The sequence below is a fragment of the Phyllopteryx taeniolatus genome, chromosome 5, assembly GCF_024500385.1.
Source record: "Phyllopteryx taeniolatus isolate TA_2022b chromosome 5, UOR_Ptae_1.2, whole genome shotgun sequence".
NCBI lineage: Eukaryota > Metazoa > Chordata > Actinopteri > Syngnathiformes > Syngnathidae > Phyllopteryx > Phyllopteryx taeniolatus.
In genome coordinates, this window is record NC_084506.1 from 26,455,973 (window position 1) to 26,483,822 (window position 27,850).

Consider the following 27,850-nt stretch of genomic DNA (forward strand, 5'->3'; position numbering starts at 1 on the left):
GTGTGGCAACAATACACTTCCATACTCCAACTTATCTGTACACAAGCGTGAAAAACATGATAGAGGAATTGAATTTATGATTTTCTATGCAGTCAACTGCTGTCCAAAGTGTAGTTGACAGTGTGCAACAAGAAGCTCCACAGTTCATTACTTGACCTGCCCTCAAGGTAAACATATTTGAGCCTGCTGTTCTTACTGTGTGCGTGCGTCCGTGTCAGAGAAGGCCTCAAACACACAGACTGGCTTTTCTTTTGACAGATTTATTAGGTTCATATGAATTTACCAGGTAAAGTGACAAGTAACAGACACATTGCTTCAAAAAAGTTAACACCAGCATTAGTTTGCATGGCAAAAAATGAAAGGCATTTTACAGCACAGCTTTATTTTCTAACCCCCACCCCAACCCACACACACACACACACACACACGCACGCACGCACACACAATGATACACACATGCATGCCTTGGAATGAGCAACTGGCGGTGAGATGCCCACAAAGCATCGTGCCGTTACACAGTCACGTCAACGCAGTTGTCTCCCTCACTGGGAATGACAGTTTGATATATTCAGTGGCAAAATAGCGCCGTTTTCCTCTTCCCTGAAACCGGATTTCTTTAGAGCATTTCACACGTGGAACAAGCAAAAGTGTCACATTCATTTGGGGGGGAAAAACAAGACTGCTTTGGATTTTATTGTCTGTCAAAAATAAAAATACCAATGAGGGAAGACTTTGGTAGAAAAGCAAAACGTATTCCAACGTGTGTAATGTACACAACGTGAGCTATTCCACATTCAAATGGAGCCTTTACAAAAGGTGCCTGTGAATCAAAGACTTAAATCTACCCAAATTATTATATTTATCCATTTTTTTAAATTGTTTTTATATATAACTTATTAGGGTCGCAGGTGCGCTGGAGCCTATCCCAGCTGACTTCGAGCAAGAGGCAAGGTACACCCTGGACTGGTCGCTAGCCATCCCAGAGCAAATATAAAGAAAACAACCTCTCACACTCACTTTCACACGCACGAACAATTTAGAGTTGTCAATGAATGTCATGTTTTTGGAATGTGGGAAGAAGCACGAGTACCTGGAGAAGCAAGCATGGGGAGAACATGCAAACTCTGCACAGGGAAGGCCTGAGCTGAGATTCAAATCCTGAACCCCCAGAACTGTGAAGCAGACATAGTAACACTAGGCTACTGTGCTGCCTGCAAATGATTCCACAGATGGGCAAATGTGCAACTAAAGTCACCACCAGCCCTGAGATGAGAGGAAAGATAAGCCCCACTACGAGTAAACACCCCCCGCCCCCGGCCACTGTATCACCAAATACAATACTTTCAACACCTTACCTCCAATAAATGCTTCCTGCTCTCTGCAAATCAGTAAACATACGCCTCTGGTCGCTATATGAGGAAATACGGTACTTAATGCCTTACCCCTCAAATGTCCTCTCTCAGTTGAGGGGGAAAAAACACCCCTAGCCACTATGTAAGGAAATCCCGTACTTAACGCCTCACCCTGAATAAATGCTTCATACTCTCTGTAGTTGAGTAAACAACCGCACTTGGCCATTGTGTGAGGAAATATGGTACTTTAGGCCTTACCCCTAATCAACGCTTGGCACTAGCTGTTTTTTTTGTCATTGACATCAAATAAATAGCAACAAGACAATGGCTATGCAGTAATCTCCGGTTCGGCAATCTAACGGATTGCCTAATGCGTGAAAAAAAAGTGATTAACGTAATGCTATGGAAGACACTACACACACACACACACACACACACACACACACACACACACACACACACTCCTCCTGAACTGATGCTGGGATACCAAAACGTCATTATTGCCTCATTTCAACGACACACATTCATACAACACATGCATTCAACTTTCCTATCTTTTGTTCCAAAAATAGATATGATTATATGTGTATATATACTGTATACATTTATATGACGTTTATTACCAAGAGTAGCCACAACCTAATACAGGTGCAAATATCACAATAGTACAACTGACAGCTTCCGAGGATTAGGGGGGGGAGGTATGACTGGGTATGTGCACATCTGTGTGTCTTTTGGAGTTATTATTATTTTTTCAACAATAGTGTTTTTTAATGTGTGTGTGCGTGTGTGCAAGGTACTGTCTGTGTGTGTGTGCATGTGTTACACAGGTGTGCTTTCTTTTAGTATTGGGCATACTTCTCCTCGGACCTGAGAGTAAGTGTGAGCTCTTCACTTCGTACAGAGCTCACACTCTCACACATTGAAACTAGATGGACTGTGAGAGTAGTGACACGCATGATGGTCCATGTCTGATATGCCCAGTTGGGCATGGGTGAAATGGTTTAAAATATTTGCCCGCCTGTATGAAAAGCCGTTTGAGCATTTATTCCATATCCTTGATATCCAGTTTAAGGTTCATGCACTAGCACACTCTTTGTTCTCACTAGTAAGACAATACAGCGCAAAAATAGAAAGACTGTGTCTTACTGGTAATGTTTTTCTACTAATGCCACTTTTGTCCTATGAGTATGACCTTAATCTGGATCTCGAGAACATGGCATAAATGCAAAAATGGCTTTGCATACACATGGGGAGTTGAAATGCTGAATTGAAAAGTTAGTTTTGTGGTGTTTATGCGTAGTTGACGTGTCATCAGTCGAATGCTGTGAAACTCAGACCCGGCTTAGAGTTATGCGCAGGACTGTTATTTTTGTCATGGGCAGATCATTAATGTGTAACCTCATTTGGCTGTTGGATGTGCTTCTCTAGCAATGAATGCAAATGTGTCACTGGGCTGGCAAACATGGCCGCTAAGACTAATCAAAGAACAGCGTGGCTGCGCATGGAAGGATCGCCGACGATGATGATGATGATGATGATGTGGTTAGGCCGGTCCGTTGGCAGAGGGCTGCTTCTCTCTGTAAAACAAAAACAAAACAAAAAAAGGTCATATTTCCAATGAGGTTTGATTGCGAGTAGAAGCAGTAAAACCACATCGGGTTCCGTGGTGTGTGACAAGGGGATGTTCAAGTGCAGGGGAACAATGGAGAGAATCGAGTCGGGCCACGATTGTTCGTGTTTGTCTCCTCTAAAATAAACATTCTCAGCATTCGTGACATATCCTCATGTAGTGGCGCTACATTTGCACAACCATTGTCCCAGATTATCGCAGTACTCGTCACTTTAAACCGCATACACTCCTTGAAGTCTCAGTGCCCTTTGCACAATGGTCATTGCACCGGACTATTGCGATATTAGCCATTCGAACTGAGGACTCTGCATCTTTTTGCACAATTGTTGTTTGTTGTTGTTTTTTGTCAATGTCTTTATGTCTCCAAAGTGTTCTGTAAATTGACTGTCTGTTGTACTAGAGCGGCTCCAACTACCGGAGACAAATTCCTTCTGTGTTTTGGACATACTTGGCAAATAAAGATGATTCTGATTCTGATTCTGTTGGATGCCTCCTTTCTCACTCCTTAGGACAAGTGAGTGTAGTTACCTCCACTGTGTGTTGCAGTGGCACCTGTAGAGCGGGCCTGGCATCTGTAAAGCTGATGTTTATGGTGGAGTTTAAAGACTGCTCTCTGCACTAAACATAAAACATGAGAAACAGCACTTAACGCCTTACTAATGCCTGGGACTCCCGGTAGTTGAGTAAGTATACCACCACCCTAGCCACTATATGAGAAAATATGGTACTTAACGTCTTATCCCTGATAAACATTTGGTACCCTGCAGTTGAGTATACAAACGCCCCCAGCCGCTATGAGTAAATACACCTTACCCCTACTACAAGCCTAATACCAATGTCGCCAGCCATTTTGTGAGGAAATGCGATACTTAACCTAGTGAGGATAAGCGGTATGGAAAATGGATGGATGAATACATTATGTCTTCAAATGTCTGGTACTCTCTCCAGTCCAGTACATTATTACCACTGCCACCATATGAGGAAATACTGTACTGAAGACCTCATACCGAATACAACCCTGGTACTCTTTGTAGTTAAGTTAACAAACGCCCCTAGATCCAATTTAACTCCACGACTGTGTGTTAAGTACACAGACACTACTTACTGTGTGACAGCAGCAGGCTGCTGGGTAGGACTGCTCTTAGCTGGACTGGGACAGTCTCCGTGTTTCCTTTCAGAATCCGCGTCAGCCTCATTTCCTTCCACTTTGTCCTCTGCTGCTGTCTTTTCTGTGTGACTTCAAAACAAAACAAAAAGACAGTGTTCTTACCAAAGAGGAATAAATGAGAGTTAGTCACTCCTGATGAAAGAAAACAAACAGCGGTTGCAGATCTTGGTTAAAAACTCACCACTGTTATCTACAGTTGACGGTGCCCCTCCCCACAGCGAAAACAACAATCAATTTGTGCATGCTTGTAAGGAGCTATTATTTGTTAGTAAGTTGCGTGCTACTGCATTGCCTTGTACTGAAAATGTTCTTGTTCAAAGCATGGAATGTGGCAAAATAGGGCTCTTCCCCACTTTCTTTACTGGAAAGGGAAGACACTAGCTAGATATTTAATAGGAAATGATGCACTGGATATGTCATTATTGCAAACATATGTGCCACATGTGAGGCCACAGACACTCCTTTTGCTATTTATGGATCTGTTAATGCTGAACTGGTGTTGGGGAAAGAGACTAGTTAAGCTAATGTATGGGGATGTAGTGGGTTAGTGCAGTCCACTGATGAATTAGTCTTGGTCGTCGCATACATCCTTGACAAGGCAACAAGCAAAACGTGTCCCGTCTTTTCTTATGAACGGCATTTGCTCTCTCATACAAAATTCAGGAAATCATTCCACGTTCCACATACCGTCTAGTGGCTGGTCTGAATACTCTGAGGGGGTTGGTGAGGAGGGCGAAACAGGTGGGAAGAGACAGGTGGGGCGGGGGGGGGGGGGGTATATCAGAACAGCAACATAGAGAGTGGGAGGGAGAGGGAAAGGCTTAGAGAGAAAGGAGAGACGCTCGATGTGAGCAGCAGAGAAGCAGTAGATAGTAGATATAGTGCAGCACTTTTTATATACAAGGGGAAAGTTTATAGAGGCCATTAATGTAATGCAAAATGAAGTGTTGGAGAAAACCTCTACAGGGGGTCGTAATCTATCACTAACGCAGTAGATAAGTCTCAATAACAGTAAATATTCGTATGAAAGACACTAGTGAGTCATACATATGAAACAATACAATGAAAACAGTAAGTACGGTTATCTTCTTGTGCCTCGTGACCGACCAGCCAACTAGTTCATAACTCGTAACTAGAGCTTGGCGATTAATAGATTTAATCAGTTAATTCAAGTTTGTTTATCAGTCACTTGCGGTGAACATTGCCTCACCCTTACATGAAAAAAAGAGCAAGAGTGAGCTTACTCTTACATCTGTACCAGCCAGACGGCCATGCAGTTTGACGGTTCATTTTCTTATGTTAAATTGTGGAACATTTAAAATGTTAAGCTATTAGGAATTGGGTTTTCATACATTTTTTGACTAAAGGCACATTTCCAATTTATTTTCTCATCTGTAAATTTCTGTGGTGTTGGCTTGGGAAAAAAAGTTCTAAATATTCTACAGTAATTATGACTTACTGCACACAATTTTATTTACAACGCTTGCGTGTATAGAGTGGACCCCCAGATACTGGCAGCTCGGCACCCCGAGATTCACCTTGTTGCAGATTTTTTGTTTTGTTTTTCTTTTTGTTTTTTTGGGGGTGCGGGGGAACAAACCCTGAAAACACTTATTGTTGATTCATCCCCAATATTCAAGAATTGTTTTAGTTTAAAATATATATATTTATTTTTTTCAATGCAATTATAATGGGCATAAATTATCCAGATTTTCGCTATTAGTGGTCAAACAGTGGGTCTTGACTGTCCCGTATATCCTAAATGTCTTTTTTGCTACATTATTAGTCTCTCACTACTGTAGACAAATTTATTTTGTGTTTTAACATACTTGACCTTTTTATGTGTAAAAACCTGAGTTGGAACAAACCCTGAAAACACTTATTGTTGATTCATCCCCAATATTCAAGAATTGTTTTAGTTTAAAATATATTTATTTTTTTCAATGCAATTATAATGGGCATAAATTATCCAGATTTTCGCTATTAGTGGTCAAACAGTGGGTCTTGACTGTCCCGTATATCCTAAATGTCTTTTTTGCTACATTATTAGTCTCTCACTACTGTAGACAAATTTATTTTGTGTTTTAACATACTTGACCTTTTTATGTGTAAAAACCTGAGTTGGCCAAATTACTTATATTCACATTTAGAAGGTTTAATGCCTTAATGTATTCTTTTGTTCTATAACTCTGGTGTAACTTCTGATATGTCTAGCCTTGCTAATAGCAGCAAGCCGTATTTTGTTTTATCCAAGGACATTCCCAAACAGCTACAACAGCTGGCTGGGTAGCTGGTGGGAATATCCTGATTATGGAAATTTACTGAATCTGATTGAAGGACCTGATTTATAATCTGTTCTTTCGAGTTGCGGGTTCAGAGAGAGGACAGACAGCCATATCCCCCTTGCTCTCCTCTGCTCCTTTTAAAAATCCCATAAAGACAAGATTGATTCCTTAATTATTCTACAAAAGAGGAACTTCCAACACAAACTACACCCCAGACTGGTCGCCAGTCAATCACCGGGCACATACAGTATGAGTGGGAACTGAACCCATGCTGCCAAAAAGGAAGTGAGGCGAGTCAGTGACCCACTGTCAGTGACTCATATGAAGTTCATGTGAGGCATAAAAATCATCTGTTGCCTTTTTGAACTTTTTGGATCAAAAGCTCTTGTCCATGAGCACGTGTCCCGTACCTGCTGAACACGGCGCGCTCGTTCTTAGCATCCACGGTGAGCCGGAAGGTCTCCTTGCCGGCACCCGTGTTGATGGTCTCCGTGGTTGCCGTCTGGGCTGACGCGGACCCCGTCTTGCTCTCGTCTTCGTCTGTGTCGGAGCTGCTGGACGAGGAGCTGTCCGACGCCACCAGGGGGGCTTTCCTCGCCCCGCATACGCTCCACACGCAGGCTGGAGGGAGGAGATGAGATAGTCCTATTCATTTAAGAAGGCAAGATTCATTCCACTCTTGTAGGTTGTCGTTTCGTGATGAAAAACATTCAACTTACGGTTCTGGCTCGGTTTAGTGCTAAGGTCCGAGTCCACGGGTGAGCTGCATCGGGGGCCTGTTTCAGAACTGGAGATATATAGTATGTAAACAAATTTAGAGAGCACTACAGACACACTGCAACCATTTTGAGAAGTCGGGTGAAAGTCCAGGAGGTCACATTCCTTGCATTCCCAGTTCTAAATTTAATTTCCAACATGATCCAAACATTCAGTGGCTGACACCTTGGACCAGCAAAAAGTATCTACAGTACCTACAGCTAACCCCAATTTATCGCAAGGTTCCAGACACACCCGCAGTGAAAATCTGCGATAGAAACTTAAAATATTTTTTATTACACCTAATTAACTACTTAAACCTGATTTAAACACATTGTAAATGTATTCAAACAACTAAGAAAATACTGCAAGCATATGTATGTACCTTTTGCGTATTGTAGTGACTGTGTACATGCTTGGGCCTGGTGGGGTGGCGTGGCTTTGCATGCGAGTACCTGGGCGTGAGCTGTGGCTGACAGCAGCTTAAACGTGAGTGAGTTCATTGTTTGTTTGTTTTCATTGTTCTGTTCGCCCGGCGTTTAATCAATGGCTGAAAAGTGAATCGGTGACTGTGATTCTCCTTTCCTACAGGGCATCATATAAAGGAAGTATACTGTAAAAACCAATAAAAACAGTTCATTAAAAAAATAAAAAATAAAAAAAAAGCTATAGCAGGAGCCTGATCGATGGCGATATAGTGGGGGAACGCATCTTATGGCTTAGTGATAAGGCGATTATCAGCCGGGCTGATTATCAGGGCCGATATTTGGCATTTTGACGCATATTGGTAACAGCCTTTTTTTTTAATCTGGCGGCCGATGATTTAATACTGGGTTATTTTGACTCTGATGCAGCCGCAGCGAGCCTCTCTGTCTGTGACTTCTCTCTCCAGCACTGTCCCGCCCACAGCACCACCTGATTGGTTACCCTTGCACAGCCACTGCACAGGCAACAACCATCCAATCAGCATGCAGTAAAAGCCGTGCAATACATGCACAATGGTCTGTCTCACACACACGGGATCGAGAGGAGAATATTTTACCAAATGGAGACAGTCCAGGGAGCAAATATGTGTTTCAAAGGTAAATTAAGGCAGCAGACTGTACATAAATTGTAATAAATCCTAGTCCTCTATAACGCACAACTACTTGTAACCAGTGATGCCGGTAACACGTTACTAAGTAAGACTCAAAGTAACACGTCACTCCAAAAATCCGCCATTTTGAGTAACGAACGAAGAAACTAGTTACTTTTCCTGGGAAAGTAATTAGACTATAGTTACTTCTTCAATCCAACAATAGTTAGTTTTCCATCACCAATGTCTCTCACCAAACAGTAATTTGTAGCTGGTGATTGAACCAAAGAAGCAGTCCAAATGTGCAGAAGCATTTAACCGAGACAGCACAAATGTCCCTGTCGCCGCACTATTTTTGTTATTTTCCTTAGTAAAAGAAAAATAACAAAAAAATTTGTTACGTTTTTATTTACACATTAAGAATAAAGTTTCACGCTCGTGTTAAATGTGCAATGCATTGTGGGTTAATTATTCATACCGAGTGCGCGATCATCAATCGGCCATGGAGGGTAAGGACTGACTCACTGAAGGACTTATAATACTTAGCTTAAATAATATTTACAATGAAAAGTGAGAACTCTCAACTTCATTTGTGAGCTGGTTGAACGCGCTGCACAGTTGAGGTCATGTAGTAAGATAAAACGTTCTCTCACTCTTCGCATCAAAATTACTGTGGTGTGAGCAATGGTGTGTGTGTGTTTACGTACACGCACGGACAAAGGCATACACACACAGTTGCTTTCATGGAGCACAATTGGCAGTGTACCGAGAATGGTGTGCTTGCTTACGTTTAGGAACTTACTGTATTGTGTTGGCATGTCAAGTCTGCACTAAGTTGCTGAGTTAATGTGGCTTCAACTACACTAATATTTAAGTTATTGCTTCAGGTTGATGGCATCTTTCTGTAACTTGTGTGGCGTACATTACCAAGTAATGGGTACGGTTAAGCTAATGCTTTTTTTGTACTGTGGATAAGTGATATTCCTGCCACTTGGCAGCTGCCGAAAGTAACTAAAATTTACTTTTTTCCCAACTTAGTTACTTTGAAAATCAAGTAATCAGGAAAGTAACTAAGTTACATTTTCAAGGTAACTGTGGCAACACTGACCACTTCAGTGGTGGATGTGACAACTCTCAGTTTTATTTATTTTATGAAACTTTAGGGAACCATTTCTTTGAATTTGCAGTTAACTTCGAGATGCTGTTGACCCTGGGAACTACCTGCACTTTTTGTTTTTGAACTTTAAAGAAAATTATTATTAAAAACTATTATTATTGTAAAACATTAACATTTCACTTATATTGAAAATTGGGGAAACTATTTACTATTGAAAAAATTAGGGACCTATTTATCTGTTAAAATGTTCATTTGTGAGCCGGGAGCTCCCTGCACTTTTTGTTAGAATTTTAAAACAAAGATTCCTATTTACTAAGTTTAAAATAATAATAATAATAAAACAAAACTTAACATTGCAAATTTGAAAAACTGTTTAATAAATATGCTTTCAGGCATTTAAATGAAGTGTTTGGAGTTTTTATTATTTCAAATTGTAACAACAATATTTTCCTTTTTACCGCAAAATGAATATCGGCTTCAATTATCGGTTATCGGCCTTCTTGACTACTAATAATCGGTATCGGCCCTGAAAAAAAACATATCGGTCTATCTCTATTATTGATACACTGGGATCATATACACCCCAAATGCCCAGTAATTAATTTACAATGACTGTTCTGGATGAGATGCCTCAGTAGGCTTGTAGGATTGAACTGGGGAATAAATTCACTGAGCACATTTGGTGGTTTCTCTTTTGGAATGTCGCCCTGGCCTTGTTCTCCCCCTCGAAAATGCCACTAACTGCACGTTGCTAAAGTTTGACACTGAATTTAGGGGTTTGCTTCTCTTCAAGTTTTGCGGTCATTGAGCGGAAACAAAACCGTCATGGTGGTTGGAGGCATTTAGTTGTAGCATTTCCAGTTAAGACAGTATTGCTGGGTATGGACGGGCATTTTGCGGGCTCACCAGCAGAAAGGCTGAAAGTCTGTAAACTGGGCCCAGCCCTTCTCCTCTGTCTCAGTGGCGGTGGGCTGGGGACTGTCCCAGGCTGCGAAGCCGACGCCTGCCGCGGGAGCTTTTGAGTTCACCTCCCCAAAGTCCGCAATCCAGCCGGAGTCTTAGGAACGATGTACAGGAGGCACTTACTCAAAGCCTGTCATTCCCTCAGAGAGCGAAACAATCGCATGATGATCATATGCTTTATCTCACTCTTTGTGGCCTCTGCCTGGCTGGAGAAAGGATCAATGTCGTCTTTCAGCTCCTCTCCTTCGTCAGAGTCTGAGCTTGGTGCTTTGTCAGAAGCTACTGACCTATCATACGCTTTCCTCGGGACTTGGCCTTGGGCGGCCTGGGACCCACCAAACCTTGATTGGGTAGATCAAATTAACATCTTTACATCAGGACACCATGGAGAGGGTGAGTAACGCTCGAATAAGAACATCTGCAAACCTGTTCCTTGACTTGGTTTGTGTTGCATAATTGATTTCTTTTTCCTCCCAGATGTCCTCTTCGTCATCGTCAAAGGCTTGAATCCTCTCCTTGGCGCAGGCGTCAAACGAAGCCATATTGGCCTAAAAAGTAAACGTGTCATTGCCAAAACTTCAAACTGGTAAATGGAAAATAAGCCGGATTTACATTGTAGGTTTAAGCGCCCAATTCCGATTTATTTACAGTGGTACCTTGACTTACAAGTTTAATTCGTTCTGTGATCAAGCGCGTAACACAATTTACTTGGACTGTATATTAAATCAGTTTTTGCCATAGAATGGACTTGAAATGTCATTAATCCGTTCCAGCCCTGTTAGTTATGTTTTTAATGAAGATAAACAGTACTGTATTGTATTTAAAAAAAAACATAATAAAAGGGCATGTAAATGAATAAAGTTTAATTACTCTACATAGTATTAATGTGTTGGATGTGTGCCTTTAAGGGGTGTGGCCTAGTGAGTGACTTCAAGAGCTGGAGTTGATTGGCCAGTTCGTCTGCGTGTGAGCTTCTGGGTGTGAGCGGTGGCCTACAGCAGCCCTGGCAAGTGTTCTTATTTTGTATTTGTCTATTTTTACTTATGCTGCCACTTGAACAGTGTAGTGTAAATCCAGCCTAAGAGTGTTGTTTCTCAATAGGGGTGATTTTGAATAAACTCACACTGTCCTGGCCCACGTCGATGTTAATATTCATCTCTGCGATTCGATTAAACGTTGCCCTGCAATGAGAGAAGCATTTGTTTAGTCAGCATACACTTACTCAGCATAGTCAGGTAAGACTCCACTAAAGGCCCCGGTACCAAAATGCACGGCCCACCGCACTAGTACACACACCCGATACTGTCGTCGTGGTCTGTGAACTCGTCGTCGTTGAAACCAAACTGATCCACAAAATTTGCAGTCATCTGCTGAATTTGGTAGTCTGAGAAAGCCTAAAACATAAATACAAATACAGTTTTCTTACAAGGCATTCTGGCAGACACTCTTTAGTAGGGGTGTCCTGATCCGATCTTTGAGATCAGAAATTGGTCTGATGTCAGCAAAAAAATTAATAAAAACAGATCGGACTCTTATAAAGCAGTTCCTTCTATGCTCTGCTCCAGCACTTCTATCCAGCAGTGCACAGATGGCATGCAGATCCCACAAGATCACAACAACAGATTGCTAAGGTGCTAACATAGTAGCGGGAGGAGTAAGAATGAATGTCGCTTACTTAAAGTTGTTTACTGACACTCCAGTTCACTGTAAAACTAAACTTACATAACAAAATAATTATACCTATTGTTCAAATACATCACAGCCTTTGTTTCTTTGTTTGTTTACAAAACATGCTCTCTTAAAGCTAACACACAATGAATGGAAAACATAATTGACGAGCTTAAGAAAATTAGCATTGAACTCCCGGCCACATCTCTCAAAATAATGAATATTGGTACACAAATGCTGGATAACAATATACAAACAGGCAATATAACAATTCTCTCTGGCATATATTCTTCAAACTCTGTGAAAAACGAGTTTTAATAACATTATTCCATCATGACTTCTACTTTCTTTGATTCTGCAAGTGTGTCTCTCATTGCGTGTATCACACTGCCCCTCAGAGGCCAAGAGGTGCACAACAGGAACAGCGATTTGTCAATAAAACTTAACCCCAGTTGCATCAAAAAGTTCAAAGTGTAGTGCCGCACATATGGAGAAAGCAAATGAAGTTCTCACCATATACTGACTGCAAAAAAAAATAACTGCATTGAGCTTTTGCACTTTAAAAGTATAATTTGTATTTATTATTTATTGAGATTATGTTTATGACTGTTTTATTATATTTTATTTTTCAGGATTTCCTAATATATTTTCATTTTATTTAATTGTACTACATTCTTGTTTTCCAAGTTACTTTATGTAACCCATTGGTTAATAATAAATGGGACCGTTTTTCTCATACCTATTGTTGCTGTTCTCTGAGTAATATGACTCGATCAAGCCTTTTCTAACATTCCATACGACAAACTAAGTAAAATACATATGATTATTGCTGATATTGGATCGGACCGATATCGGCTAAAATATCAATATCGGATTGGAAGTGAAAAAGTTGGATCGGGACATCCCTACTCTTTATAGTTGACATTTGTGCTGAAACCTGCTGTAGTGTCAGTTCTTTTGGGAAGGGGCTCTCCATGTCGTCTTCCGAGGAAGGCCGTGGGTTACCGCTGCCGACCTAAAAGACACAAATAGAACACTGAGAGTTTATATACTTAAATATCTTATGTATTTCATGTGTCCGTGTTTACCAGATCTATGGTGTTTCTCCTGTTGGTTTCTGAAAGGGTCTGGTTAACAAAAGTCTCCCAACGGCCTCTGCAGTCATCTGGTAACTCTACAGCCAAAAAAGAAACAACAAAAACAACAGCATTATACAGAACCCCAAGCAGCACATGGGGGGGAATTTTTTTAATTGTGGCTACGAAGTAGGTATAATGTGGGTACGAAATACAACTGATGTATTTATTTATCGTTCCTGTAAGCAAATTGAGTGCACCTACCCTAGAGACGGTAATGCAGATGACATCCCAAATCAGTTTCTAGTGAAGATGCGCTCCATTTGCTTACCCAGACGTCCAAGCTGTTCATGGAATGATATTGAGCCCACTAATTAGTATTTTACTTGCACGTTATTACCGATTTTGTGGCTAAAATTTGTGTTTTGTGGCCACAAATTAACATTTTGTGCACACTGTAATGTATCGAAATTGCGACCACAATTTAAAAGAAATATTTATCCCACGTCATGTCTGGGGCTCCATAGTGACAGTCAAGCATGGATAGATTGACTGTGAAAGCAGTACTGTCCACACGTACCACTGATAAGATTACTAATCTGGGTGTGAACCGGGCCTTTCTCCAGATTGTGGACAACAGTGTTGGCGATCCTTGTCAGATGCCCCATGTAGCCTCTCCTCATTCCAGCTTCTGACCTAAAACACACAATTTCCACCCTTGGATCATGCCATAGTAAACAGGCCTAAAATCTCAAAAGTAAGAACACTTACTGGGTTTTATCATTCTCTTCCCAGGCCAGTAGAATCCTCTGAATAAGCCGGCAATGCTGAAACAACTTGAAAAACCAAATTTGGCAATCAGTTGTCAAGAAAACAGCACCATGATGCTGTCAGCATGTTAAAGACACCTACGTGAGTAACCAATAAATTATGTGCAGAATTGTCATGGGTGACTGCGACCTCCGTCAAAGCCTGCTCTTGCGACGCATCCTGAGGAAGCTTAACGTTGTCCTGGGAGACGAGGCCTGGCTGAAGTCTCATTTCGTGGGCGCAGGGCCGCAGGATGGCCGCCACGCAAAGCTCCACTTGAAGGTGCAGGAAGTTGTTCCACGTGTACTTAAAGAACAAGTTCTGAAAGTACAATCCCGTCATTCTTTTTTTTTTTTTTTTTTTTAAGAACTACGAACATTGAAAAGTGTGTGTTCATCTTACCAAAAGCACATCTATTGTATTGAGTCGGCAGAGTTCCTGCGCTATAACTGCGTGGCTGGCGGAGCTGGTGTAGAGCAGGGAGGCCACTAGTCTGGCTACGTGCAGCCGCGTGTTCCCCAAAGGTTCCTCCAGCACACCCAAAGTCGTCAGCATAGGATTTCGCTAAAGAGATCAAAGACACTGTTAAATCTAGACCGTGCCGTTCCCATTAAGGCCTCCAAATGTTTTCATGCAATTCGTTTACGTACTTTGGGAGGCTCCAGAACTAGCTGGTGGAAGTGGAGCAAGTGCGGCTGAATGGCCAACAGGATGCTGCTGTTCACTGTGTAACTTCTCTCAAACCCCCGAGCGTCCATTACACCATCCACGCTGTTGTTACAAAAACAGAATGGATGGACACGAAGTTGAAATGGAGCGCTACGAAGACTAATAAAGCAAGAAAGGTTGGCAACTCACACAGGCCTCCTGATTTCTAGCAATGTGAGCAGAACTTGAATCCCGTTGACAATGCAGCTCTCAGTCCCGTCTCCTGAGAACATGTTCTGTAACAGCTGCTCCACACACTCCTGCCTGAAGAACAGAGACAGACATCTTTGTGTGTATCCTGTCCAAAAAGCATAATTTGGAGAGTTTGTGTCTATGTGGATTACGATTCCAGCACGGTCAGCAAAGGGTCAGGCTGGGACATCTCCTGAAGCTGATTAGCCTGGTCTCTGCTTAAACGAATGATGTCGCACAAAGTCTGAGAAGCGTTGGACTGCCTCTTTGTAGACATAACAGACACAGACTTTCAGGATTGTAAACACCAAAGCTAGAGATGTAATTGAGCTACAGGTATACGGTGGTACTTTGACTTACGAGTTGAATTTGTTGCGTCAATCTTCCCCATCGAAATCAATTGAAATACAATCAGTCAGTTTCAGCTGAACAGAAACTTTTTTTGGGCTACGCGTTTTAAAGAAAAACATCACTGTAATGTATTAAAACAAATAAGTGTAAAGAAATTAGTTTTATAACATGTTAACTATTTTACGTACATACTGTAGTATTCGTGTGTTGATGTATGCCTTTAAGGGGGGTGGCCTAGTGAGTGATGTCAGGAGCTGGAGTCGCAGGGCTCGAGACTGCAACCTCATTTTTTTGAATGAATGAACAACTTTGAATACTTTTTTTCCTTAATAAATGAAATCATTCAAAAAACAGCATATTAAGTTCACTTGGGTTATATTTTTCTGATATTTACATTCGTTTGATAATGTTAAACATTAAGTGGGGAAACTGAAAAAATATAAGAATTTGAGAAGGGGGCCAATACCTTTTCATGACACTGTATTTATCTAACTATATCCCTGTGTACCTATCTTACCTGTGTACCCAAGTAACCCTCCCAACACTGTTTAACATAGACATATGAAGATACTGTATGTGCAAAGTAAAAATGCCCAGACTCCTTTAAAGAGGTTTGTATAGGAAAACAAACTATCATTAAAATAAAGTGCAATAATTCCCATAGCAGTGATTTATGATTTTAAACAGGTAAATTGGTTTGTTTTGCCAGTAAATACATTGCAAAATAGTGTGAATAATCATAAACGGTACTTTTATATGGTGGTGGTACACTTAGGCAATCGTTTTTCAATGCATGTCAATCATATGGTTGTAGTAATGCTTGGTTTTCCCAGGGGAAGAGGATCTGCTCCTTGCGAGTGTTCTCATAGTGTCAGTATGTTTGTTTCGGCCAATAAACGACTGAAAGTGCATTGGGGACTGTGGCTCTCCTTCCCCACATGCGAGGGCATTACAGTACATTTCACATTTTTTTCCCCCTCCCCACGAGAAGGGCGCCGTATCCGAAGCTCACTCGTAACATAATTTTGGCATGCAACATAAAGAAAAACAATAATAAAAATTGACCAAGTGACAATTGATAACTTGAAAAACTTAAGTCAAGGTACCGCTGTATTCAATTAAAGCTCTATAGTTGCTGCAAAATAACTACAATGTGCATGTACCTCTTCATCAATCTTTGGATGAATAATTTCTACGAGTCTCTGGGCCAGCTTTTCTTCATTCAGCCACTGTAAACAAATAACACCAAATAGTAGAAAATTTTAGTGTGTGTGTCATTTTGTAAACTGTATGTTTATTCGTCTCTTACAGCCAGAGTCTCCAGTCGAAGTGGGGGCGGCTCCACGCAGCTGATAAGTCGTAGCAGGACATCCATCATGGCTGACGTGTCGATGTGCTTTAGAACCAAGGACAAAAATCCCTCCTTCCGCCGCAGGAAACTAATCACCTGAACACAACAGAAACACCGTTACAAGGTTTACTGTTGTTGCGCAAGTGTAAGTTGCAAAACACACTATACACCAGTCATTCAGCTTTGAATCATGTTTAAAAGACACCACTAGCACTGTAACAGGTTAGGTACCATCAATCTGTGACTATATAGAAAGTTGGTGCCATTTTGGTACTGTGAACCTTGTACAAATGGAAGTTACGCTTCATTGCTGTAATAGCTAATTTAATGACCAGTGGGTGTACCTGCTCAGTCTTCCGTGCGATGAGGTTTCCAATGGTCTTGCTGAAGAAGGATGACAGCAAGGGGTTCAGCGGGGAGGGCTGCTCCAGGAAGGCGTACAGGGTTTCCAGGAGAGGCTCCTCATTGCCCAGCTTGTCGTTGATCACGCCCACATCACTTGTCAACAACTCGCATGCTATGTTCGAATACCTGTGAAAAACACAACAAACCTGGTAGTAACATCAGAAAAATGAGTAGACTGTGCTGATTTTTACAGAATTTGCATACGTAACCATCACAGTACTATAAAATGGCTTAGCCATGCCCCAGTGTAGCAACAGCAACGCATAGTGCTAAAAGGGGAAATATGATGATTAAAGGAGCAAGTCTATTCTACCAAACCAACAACTTTGGAAGAACTTGAAGGGCGAATACGAGAAGTAATGTCTTCCATCCCACAAGAGTTCCTTGTGAAATCAGTTAATGCGGTTCCCAGGCGGCTTGAGAAACTGGTGGCTAATGCTGGCGCACATATCAAATGTTAAATAAAACTCCATGCAATACACTTTCTTCTCAAGTTCATTTCTTGCAAGAATTATAGTTCACAAATAAATTACGAGTACTTTACAATCACCCGGTATATTCTTTAAAGTTGCACCAGTCATTTGTGTGTTTTGTTTCTAAACATTAAGTATGTTTGAAAGCAAGTGCTGAAAACGTGCAAAGAGAGAGAACAAGTTTGTACTGAATTGTTGAGATAGAGCTTAAAACTCTCTCTCAGTGGCAGAGATTTTTTGGGCGGCGCTAAAACGGGGTCATCTTGACGTCACCAGAGAACAGCATGAGTTGGCCCTCCCCCACTATATAACTAAGGAGCGCTGTATATGGCTTTTGGCTTGCGATTTACTTAGTAATAATAGCTTGGCCTAGTTCTACCACCAGTACACCAGTTAGGCATCAAGACATGCCTACAACCCCAAAGATGTGTCTCTGTTGTGGTGAGCCGACTGAGAGTTGGACGGCTCCACTGCGAAGTGGCCTGCTACTAGTGGCTAGGCTAATGTTTATTAGACACTAGTGGGCTCGTGGACTGGCGGCGGACTGGCGTTGGCTCTGTCCAGTACTCTAAAGCCTTGCTCCATGCACGTAGATCCACACAATGGAGACACCTAAGGGAAAGTTAACTGTTTATAGCAAGACACAAGCTAAGAAGCTCGCTCGACCACAGCGGAGTTGTCAAAAACGGCAGCGCCTCACTTGGAGTTGTTGTGTGTGGGTCTCGACACAAAGACACAGGAAAGTTAACTGTTTATTAACAGCGGCACGTTATTCAGCCAGGAGCTGACTACATTCGCTAGTATGCTACCTGCTTAAGTGCGGATAGCATACGATCGAGTATATCTGTATTTGACTTGACAGGTGAAGGGCTGTTTTCAACGCCTTCAGCGGAGCTACCCACACAGTCCTGCAGCTCGAGGGCAGGCCTTATATTTCATGATTTCAGAGCCTTATTTTACTTACAGGTACATGTTGATTTTTGTATTCATTCAAATTTGGCAGCCTTTTTAAAAAGACTCTTCTCTGTGCTGTGTCAAATTTAAAAGACATTTTTTTGGCCTCTTTGGTGGGTCTTAAATAAATATGTAATGTATATTATGTGTGGGTTTTTCTTTTTTTAAATATGGAGATGGAAAGTTTATATTAATTAATTACTGACAGAGAGCGAGACGTAATGCATAAGCCAGTGCAAACTGTAGGCCGGTCCAAAGCCCGGATAAATGCAGAGGGTTGCGTCAGTAAGGGCATCCGGCTTAAAACTTTGCTAAACGAATATGAGCTTTCATCTAAAGAATTCCGTACCGGATCGGTTAACAACGTCCGCCACCGCCGATGGAATATTCAGCTACTGCGGGTCGACGACGAAGGAGAGGTGGAAAGAGGATTCTTAGGCAGCAAGAGAAGAGGAAAGCACAGCGCCTAGAACTGAATGCGGGAACTTTGTATGTTGGAACTTTGACAGGAAAAACTCGGGAGTTGGTTGACATGATGATTAATAGAAAGGTTGATGTATTGTGTGTCCAAGAGAGCAAGCGGAAAGGCAGTAACGCTATAAGTTTAGCGGCAGGGTTCAAATTATTTTACCATGGTGTAGATGGGAAGAGAAATGGAGTAGGGGTTATTTTAAAAGAAGCGTTAGCTAACAATGTCTGGGAGGTAAAAAGAGTATCAGATCGAGTGATGAGACTGAAACTTGAAATTGAGTATAATGTAATTAATGGCTAAGCCTCAAGGGAAGGTTGTGACCTAGAGGTGAAAGAAAAATTCTGGAAGGAGCAAGACAAAGTAATTCTGAGCATCTCAGAAAGAGAGTCGTGATTATTGCAGATTGTAAATGACATGTTGGTGAAGGAAACAGGGGTGACGAAGAAGTGATGGGTAAGTTTGGCATCCAGGAAAGGAAATTGGAGGGACAGATGGTTGTAGACTTTGCAAAAAAGGATAGAAATGGCTGTAGTGAATACTTTCTTCCAGTAGAGGCAGGAATATAGGGTGACCTAACATCTTGTGCAGACAATTTAATCTGAAGGATCTTACTTACTGACTGTAAGGTAGTGGTAGGGGAGTGTGGCTAGAGAGCATATGACAGTGGTGTGCAAAATGACTCTGGTGGTGGCGAGGAGACAAAGCCAGAGCAGGGACCCATGTGGTAGAAGCTGAGAAAGGAAGAGTATTGTGCGGCTTTCCGAGAAGAGATGAGACAGGCCCTCGGTGGACAGGAGGAGCTTCCAGAAGATTGAACCACGACAGCCAAGGTGATCAGAGAGACAGGCAGGAGAGTACTTGGTGTATCTTTTGGTAGGAAAGGGGAGAAGGAGACTTGGTGGTGGAACCTCAAAGTACAAGAAATCATACAAGGAAAGAGGTTAGCAAAGAAGAAGTGGGATACTGAGAGGACTGAGGAGAGAAGAAAGGAATACATTGAGATGTGACATAGGGTGAAGGCCATACAAGAGGCATATGATGACATGTATGCCAGGTTGGACACTAAAGAAGGAGAAAAGGATCTATACAGGCTGACCAGACAAAGGGATAGAGATGTGAAGGATGTGCAGCAGTGTAGGGTGATTAAGGATAGAGATGGGAATCTGTTGACCAGTGCCAGTCATGTGCTGGATAGATGGAAGAAATACTTTGAGGAGTTGATGAATGAGAAAAATGAGAGAGAAGAAAGAGTAGAAGAGGCAAGTGTGGTGGACCGGGAAGTAGCAATGATTAGTTAGGGGGAAGTTAGAGAGGCACTAAAGAGGATGAAAAATGAAACGCAGTTGGTCCTGATGACATACCTGTGGAGTTATGGAAGCATCTAAGAGAGGTGGCTGTGGAGTTTTTGACCAGCTTGTTCAACAGAAAAGGTCCTGATGACCATTTTAAGAACAAGGTTGATGTGCAGAGGTGTGGGAACTACAGAGGAATAAAGTTGATGAGCCACACAATGAAGTTATGGGAAAGAGTAGTAGAGGCTAGATTCGAAACAGAAGTATTTGCGAGCAACAGTATGGTTCTATGCCAAGAAAGAGTACCACAGATGCATTATTTGCCTTGAGGGTGTTAATGAAGAGGTACACAGAAGGTCAGCAGGAGCTACATGGTGTCTTTGTAGATCTAGAGAAAGCCTATGATAGAGTACACAGAGAGGAACTGTAGTACTGCATGTGGAAGACTGGAGTGCCAGAGAAGCATGTTAGAATAATCTTCTTCTTTTCCTTTCGGCTTGTCCCGTTAGGGGTGTTCCTCCAGCTGCTCCCTGCTTTCACTGCAGATCACAATGTCATCTGCAAACATCATGGTCCACGGGGATTCCAGTCTAACCTCATCTGTCAGCCTATCCATCACCACTGCAAAAAGGAAGGGGCTCAGGGCTGATCCCTGATGCAGTCCCACGTCCACCTTAAATTCTTCTGTCACACCGACAGCACACCTCACCGCTGTTCTGCTGCCCTCATACATGTCCTGTATTATTCTAACATACTTCTCTGCCACTCCAGACTTCCGCATGCAGTACCACAGTTCCTCTCTGGGTACTCTGTCATAGGCTTTCTCTAGATCTACAAAGACACAATGTAGCTCCTTCTGACCTTCTCTGTACTTTTCCATCAACATCCTCAAGGCAAATAATGCATCTGTGGTACTCTTTCTAGGCATGAAACCATACTGTTGCTCACAAATACTCACTTCTGTCCTGAGTCTAACCTCCACTACTCTTTCCCATAACTTCATTGTGTGGCTCATCAACTTTATTCTTCTATAGTTCCCACACCTCTGCACATCACCCTTCTTAAAAATCGGCACCAGCACACTTTTCCTCCATTCCTCAGGCCTCCCTTTATCGCAATAGGTGCCATTTCTGGTTCTATGGTTATCGCCAAACTCAACCTGTGTTCGAAATGCAAAAATAATACTCTTTCATTGCTGCTTCTAAAATAATACATAAAATTACGAATATAGTATAGTTGCCCTACGATTCGCTAGCGAACAGTGTAGGGTGTACCCCGCCTCTTGCCCAAAGTCAGAAGGGATAGGCTCCAGGCTACCCGCAATTCCAATGAGGACAAGGGCAATCGAAAATGGATGATACAGTACTGTAATTTCTCGTGCATAATGCGCACCCATGTATAATATCCACATATATACATATGATCAAAACATGAAGTATTATCTGTATGTTGTTAGTTTTTTCAAATAATTATTCTGAAATTAAGCACTTTATTTGAACATGTGATACTTTCTTTATATTTCGTTGCTCTTATTTTGAAATTCACAGCCCTACTTTGATTTGGTAAATGAGAAAACACACAGTTGTGCTCATGTTTGGTTACCCGGGCAGAATTTGTAAGATGGGTACAATTCTTTAAAGAAAACATGAAGGGCCAGGCGAAATAAAATTTTATTTTAATGGGATTCAAATTAAACTGTCAAGCATTTCAGCAAAGCATTAGAAGTTGCGTAAGATTTGAAATGAGCTCATCAGAGGGACAGCCAAAGTTAGATGTTTTGGAAACAAAGAGCGAGCAGACATTTATGGTTTGGACACATTCAGAGGAGAGAGAATGAGTATATTGGTAAAAGGATGACGAGGATGGAGCTGCCAGGCAAGAGAGCTAGAGGAAGACCACAGAGAAGGTTGATAGATGTAGTGAGGGATGACATGAGGGTAGTTGGTGTTAGAGAGGGGGATGCAGGAGATAAGCTTGCATGGAAAAGGATGACACGCTGTGGCGACCCCCAACGGGAAGGAAAAGAAGAGGAGAACAAGACATAGACTTCTACATTTAATTATTCATTTAGACACAGGATTAAAAACTTGCAATTCAAATGAAACCGTTTATACTTTTAATGTACATCAAATTTGAATCGTGAATTCAATTTTCAGCTTCTCACAATTATTACAAGCAGTGTTTGTTGCATGCTGATGCAGCTGCATCTGGGGCTTGCTGCCCGTCAGCCATTTGACAGTTGAACAGCGAAAGAAAAATAGCATCCATCCATTTTCTGAGCCGCTTATCCTCACAAGGGTCGCGGGAGTGCTGGAGCCTAACCCAGCTATCATCGGGCAGGATGATAGCTGGCAACCTGTTCAGGGGTGCACCCTGAACAGGTTGCCAGCGAATCGCGGGGCACATAGAAACAAACAACCATTTGCACTCACATTCACACCTACGGGCTATTTAGAGTCTTCAATTAACCTACCATGCATGTTTTTGGGATGTGGGAGGAAACCGGAGTGCCCGGAGAAAACCCACGCAGGCACAGGAAGAACATGCAAACTCCACACAGGCAGGGCCGGGGATTGAACCCCGGTCCTCAGAACTGTGAGGCAGACGCTCTAACCAGTTCTTCACCGTGCCGCTAGAAAAATAGCAGTGAATTGTTAAATCACAAGAGTGTAAATAAATAAACATATTTTATAAAGTGTAATTAGTGTACATACTGTACTATTCACATTGCATGTGTCTAGCAGAGGCGTGGCCTAGTGAGTCACATCAGGGGTTGAGTCAGGTTGGCTGGTTATAGCGCAATGTGAGCGTCTTAGGCGTGAGTTGTGGCCTACAGCAGCTCCTTGCGAGTGTTCTCATTTTGGTGTTTGACTGTCCATTCAATAAACGGTTGAATACGCATTGGTGACTATGGCTTTCCTTGCCCACATGCAAAACCATTACAGTACTTTAGTTGCTCCATATTTTTTTGCCCCCTTCACTTGAGCGGCGACTTATTTGAAGCTTCCACATGCCTCAAATTGTCTCACAACAAAAAGATGTTTTTTTTGTTTTTTTAATAATAAATCAACCAAGCAAATTGGTAATTTAAAACATGTAAGCTGGTGCACTCATAAATCAAAGTACCACTGTATTTTACTCTAATCTGCATAAACAGCACCTACTTAAATCGCTTGGTCTCCTCTATACCAGAAGGAGGCTCTGTGGTAATCTTGCGGACCAGCTCCTGCATGCACTGATCCTGGCACAGGAACAGGAGGAGTCTACAAGAACCACAATGAAAGGAAAAGTCAGTTCAGTCAGCCAGATGCCAACAATGGAGGCAACAGAGATGAAATAATGAAGACCTCCTGTTCTGAGCCTTGCACTCTTGCAGCACGTCGTCCTCGTCCATAAGCTCAGCGAGCGTGACATCCTCCTTGTCCAGTAGAGCCTCCAGATGAGAAGCTGTGTGTAGGTCAAACTTCCAAAACATGGCTTATGCTCACGTAGACCTGTGCACTTAGCTGTACAAAGAGGATTTGGTGCTTTAAAATAAACACTGCATACTTTGGAAACTAACGATTGACTAACACAAAGTAACCTAAATCAGGAAGCATAAAAAAAAAAGCATACAAGTAAAATAAAACAATTCACTTCATCATCTGATTTAATGGAGTTAATCTCAAAACAATTATTTGACACAAATGTATCTTTAAGTCAGTTCTTATATAAAGTCAATGTTAAATGAAAATCAACATGCTAGAGAGACCATATACATTTTTCAAAACAAAATAGAATCAAATATTGCATATTTAAACACGACAAACAACATCTTAAGTTATTGTTTTGTGGCATGGCGGTAACTTCAAGGTTGCTTCTTCTCCTTAGGCTAGCATTTTCGTCTCTTCTCTCTCTCTTACTCTCAAGCATCTTCCCGGAGAATCTATAAACTTAATTGGTAGCCCGTTGCTGCCGTGAAGGACTATGGGCTAATATCTTTTCGTAAAGGTTGGTCAAGAGTAGCCGATGCAAAATGTGGGTTAAAGGGTTTTGCTTTGATAAGGCACTTTTTCAAAGCATTTTTAGAATTTGAACAACCTTTTCTCCAAGTATGTCCGTGTCATCTCGCTCGGCTAGGAAATGAAAATTCCTCAGCAAAAAAAAACAAAAAAACGCAATCACTCTGAAGAGGCCCCAGGACTAGTCCACCTTTCGCCCAAAGTCAGCTGGGATAGGCTCCAGCTCCCCACGACGCTGAACAGGTTAAGAGTAGTTCATTGATCTTGGTTCAACCACAGTATCCATCTATGCCAGTGACATATAGTGACAGGGAGTCACTAAAGTTAGTCTTCCACGAGGTGGCAAAATGTGCAATTAACCCACCTGTTGCCTTCATACAACAGAATCGCTTTGTGTTCAACTAAACAAGCCCAAATTTTACACAATACTTTCAGCATATTGACATTTTTGTTTGGGGTGTGTGGTGTGATTTTTCCTAATTTCTTGGCTCCAACAATGAGACAGAATGGTCGAGAGGGACAGCAGTTGAGAGATGTTTGGATTTGCGACCGTTTCCTCATACTATATTTTAGCAAAAGACGCAAATGTATACAGTACTTAATTGCGTGTCGTACGTCTGTAGGCGCGACTACACACGGTTGCCAAAGAGCGTGATCACTTGACGCGATCTTAATTAGCTTATTCGTACAGCACTGCTCGGTAGGTTGACTTCCCCCCTGTTTACAATCAATTTCCCTGTGATTTTCCACTTGCGGTCGTGACGTTCATCTTAATACATATACCGTAAAGGAAAGATATATGTTTTACATATTTTATCGCGAAGCCGTGCTAAGTGACGAGCTAGCTAGCTGACCTCGGTCAGCCCACTCGGCTCTGCGTCATCGCTTTCCACTTGACTTCCTTTATGGGGGGAAAAAATATCTTCTAATTACAACAAGCGAGGCTTACCTTTCAGTCTTCATGTTCCTTTGGTTGTCATCTAATCTTGGGGTGTCAGGTCACCCAGAGCGGCCCGTGGGGGGCTCTTCTATTCCTTGCGGTGTTAGCTTCACGCTAGCGATGACCTCCACTCATCATCCATCCACGGTGAGCGCGGTGGTCTTGGAGCGACTGTCGACCCCCTCCCCTCCGACACCGGCCGAAATCAACTTCAACAGGCGGGCGACGACGACCGGTGGTGTCGCCGATCAAAATGGCGGAGAAGATAAAACGTAGTCCATATGACCGCAGTATATGTTCGGCTGTCCGTCAAGACGTCTAACCATCAGCCTGATATTTTTTACTGCGGGGAGGAGACGCTGTCAGGACTGGAGTTACATATCGTTCGGGGATTAAAAATAAATAAATTTAAAAAATTGTCACGTTACAATTCACACACAACAAGGGAAAATATGTACTAAAAGGTTCGACACAAAATATTCGACAATTCCAATTATAGAAACCGAGTGGAAATTCATATCTCTAGATATTGGTGATGACTTTAGGGACGTGCAAAAAATATTTTTGGGGCTCCATGGACCGGTTTCACAAGCAATATTTTGACGGATAAAAACAATTTACAGCGGTACTTATGAGTTTTCTGTGACCGAGGTCGTTGCTCAGTTTATTCATTCAAATATGAATTCACTTTCATTGAAATTAATTGAAAATACTATCAATCCGTAACACAACCCAAGAAAATACGCTTTTGTTGAGGAAAAAAAGCCCCGTATTGTATAAAAAGATAATGAAAGAATGTAAAGCATAAACTGGTTTTATGTAGTTTAAGCCAAAAGACACACTGACGCAATAGTATTTTTCTGATGTGTCTTGTACTATCCACACTGACGCAATAGTATTTTTCTGATGTGTCTTGTACTATCTGCGATTGGCTGGCGACCAGTTCAGAGTGTACCCCGCCTCGCCCGAAAGTCAGCTGGGTGTGGTGCCAGCACACCCGTGAAACAAGTGAGGATAAGTGGTTCAGAAAATGGATGGATGTTTGATATTTTTCATACCTGAGATAATTTAGATACTATGTTTAGTATCAGAGGCGGCAGAACCGGGGGCACATAGGGGAACGTGCCCCCCCCCCCCTCCCTTTTTTTTTTTTTCATGCTCGCTTTGTGTTGTTTTCATTGTGCAGACAGTGAACAGTGAATTTCTCTCGTAGATAAAGAGTACTGTATCCATCTTATCTATCTTCCGTTCAGGTACTGTAACTGCAAGGCGGACCCCGATGACAGGAGACCGAGACAAAGCTAGTAGAAGTTTTACAAACAAACGCCGTGGCCCAGGTTAAGCCTGGCAGTGCGTGTGGACCTCTAACACCCGGTTCTTTTATTCTGGTCGAGGTGATTCTTCAATGACCAGGCTGGATGAAAAACCTAACAAATTATTTGAACCGGTGGCACGGTGGGAAACTGCTTAGCACATCTGCTTCACAGTTCTGAGGACCGGAGATCAAATCACAGACCCGCCTTTGTGGAGTTTGCATGTTCTCCCCGTGCCTGGGTGGGTTTTGTCCGGGTACTCCGGTTTCCTCCCACATCCCCAAAACATGTGTGGTAGGTTGATTGAAGACTCTAAATTGCCCGTAGGTGTGTGTTGTGTGTTTCTATTTGCCCTGCGATTGGCTGGCGACCATTTCAGGGTGTACCCCGCCTCTCGCCCGAAGATAGCTGGGATATTGTCCAGCACGCCCGCGATCCTAGTGAGGATAAGCGGTACAGAAAATGGATGGCTGGATGGATTATTTGAACCAAATATACAGAGTCAAGCTATAAGGTTGGTGAAGGTACAGTGCTGAGGTCTTCAGACAGCTCCGGGTGAAAAAGTCTTCCGCCATGGTCTTTTATAGTGGAGACTCGTTTCCTGTCGTGACGTCATCCCGTCGCAGACCAATTCCAGCTTCACCTCAGTGTCTGTTGATATGTAGTGCGATTGTTGCTCTGTGTGACTTAACTTTGACATATGTACAAATGTACATATAGTGCAACTATTGTTTGTGAGAAGATCTGGGTATGTATCTAAAATGGAATGTGACAGACAAAAGCATGTATGCAGTATTATGTTAGCACACAGCCAGCAGTTTATATCAGAGCACCTGTAGAAATATTAAACATCTACATTGTATTTTGTTTTACCAATGTCTTCAACAACTACCAAAAATGACCATGTCCGATGTGCATATATGATCTTATATGTATAAATAAATGATATATGTGTATTTAACTTTTGTCCAAAGACACCAGCGATAAAGAAAACTAAATTTTAGCAAGTTCGGGTTCAAACCATCATGTCATCAGCCTGTAGTTATTGCAGCACACACAGTAAGTTTGCTAACATGTTTTCCGGGTTTGATCACGCGAGGTTCCGCATAAACCGGATTACTTACGTAGTGTAGTAGTCCTTCCTGTGTTGAATGTATGCCTATAAGGGGAGCGGCCTACTCAATGACGTCAGGAGCTGGATTCAGTGGCAAACTGGCTTGTGACCAGTCCAGGGTGTACCCCGCTTCTCTTGCCAAAAAGTCAATTTAGGTTAGTGGAAGACTGCTTTGTGTCTGCGTGCTCACCAGATACTGCAGCTACCTCCCACATTCCCAAAACATAAATGTTCGGTTCATTAAAATTCTTACAATTTTCTGTGAGTGTGAATGCTTGTTTGTCTATACAGTATGTGCTTGCACTCTGCAATTGGCTGGCGACCAGTCAAGGGTGGACCCCGCCTTTCGCACAAACACACCTGTGGCCCTAATGAAGATGA

At 42.1% G+C, this 27,850-nt stretch overlaps 1 protein-coding gene and 1 long non-coding RNA gene across 3 annotated transcripts; one reads left to right on the forward strand and one right to left on the reverse strand.

Moving 5' to 3' along the window:
- Window positions 1–240: 240 nt before the first annotated feature.
- Window positions 241–25,407, reverse strand: ppp6r2b (protein phosphatase 6, regulatory subunit 2b). Of its 2 annotated transcripts, XM_061774244.1 has the most exons (24): window positions 25,052–25,405; window positions 23,449–23,607; window positions 23,266–23,364; window positions 16,850–17,036; window positions 16,464–16,601; window positions 16,318–16,383; window positions 14,956–15,068; window positions 14,762–14,875; window positions 14,554–14,674; window positions 14,306–14,467; window positions 14,006–14,224; window positions 13,865–13,929; window positions 13,674–13,789; window positions 13,106–13,191; window positions 12,955–13,032; window positions 11,646–11,743; window positions 11,473–11,530; window positions 10,776–10,897; window positions 10,536–10,690; window positions 10,293–10,443; window positions 7,158–7,225; window positions 6,849–7,059; window positions 4,091–4,222; window positions 241–2,932 (listed from the first exon to the last, which is right to left on the reverse strand). In XM_061774244.1, exons 2-24 carry the CDS (start codon window positions 23,574–23,576, stop codon window positions 2,899–2,901), a joined length of 2,721 nt encoding a protein of 906 aa, XP_061630228.1. In that variant the 5' UTR covers window positions 23,577–23,607; window positions 25,052–25,405; the 3' UTR covers window positions 241–2,898. The 2 variants fall into 2 exon arrangements, with proteins under 2 accessions (XP_061630228.1, XP_061630229.1); XM_061774245.1 differs by lacking the exons at window positions 241–2,932; window positions 4,091–4,222 and adding an exon at window positions 4,798–4,864 and having other exon boundaries at window positions 25,052–25,407.
- On the forward strand, window positions 24,707–27,729 carry LOC133478318 (uncharacterized). Its single transcript, XR_009788651.1, has 2 exons — window positions 24,707–24,802; window positions 26,296–27,729. It is a non-coding gene; the product is annotated as an uncharacterized LOC133478318 (long non-coding RNA).
- The last annotated feature ends 121 nt before the right edge of the window (window positions 27,730–27,850 follow it).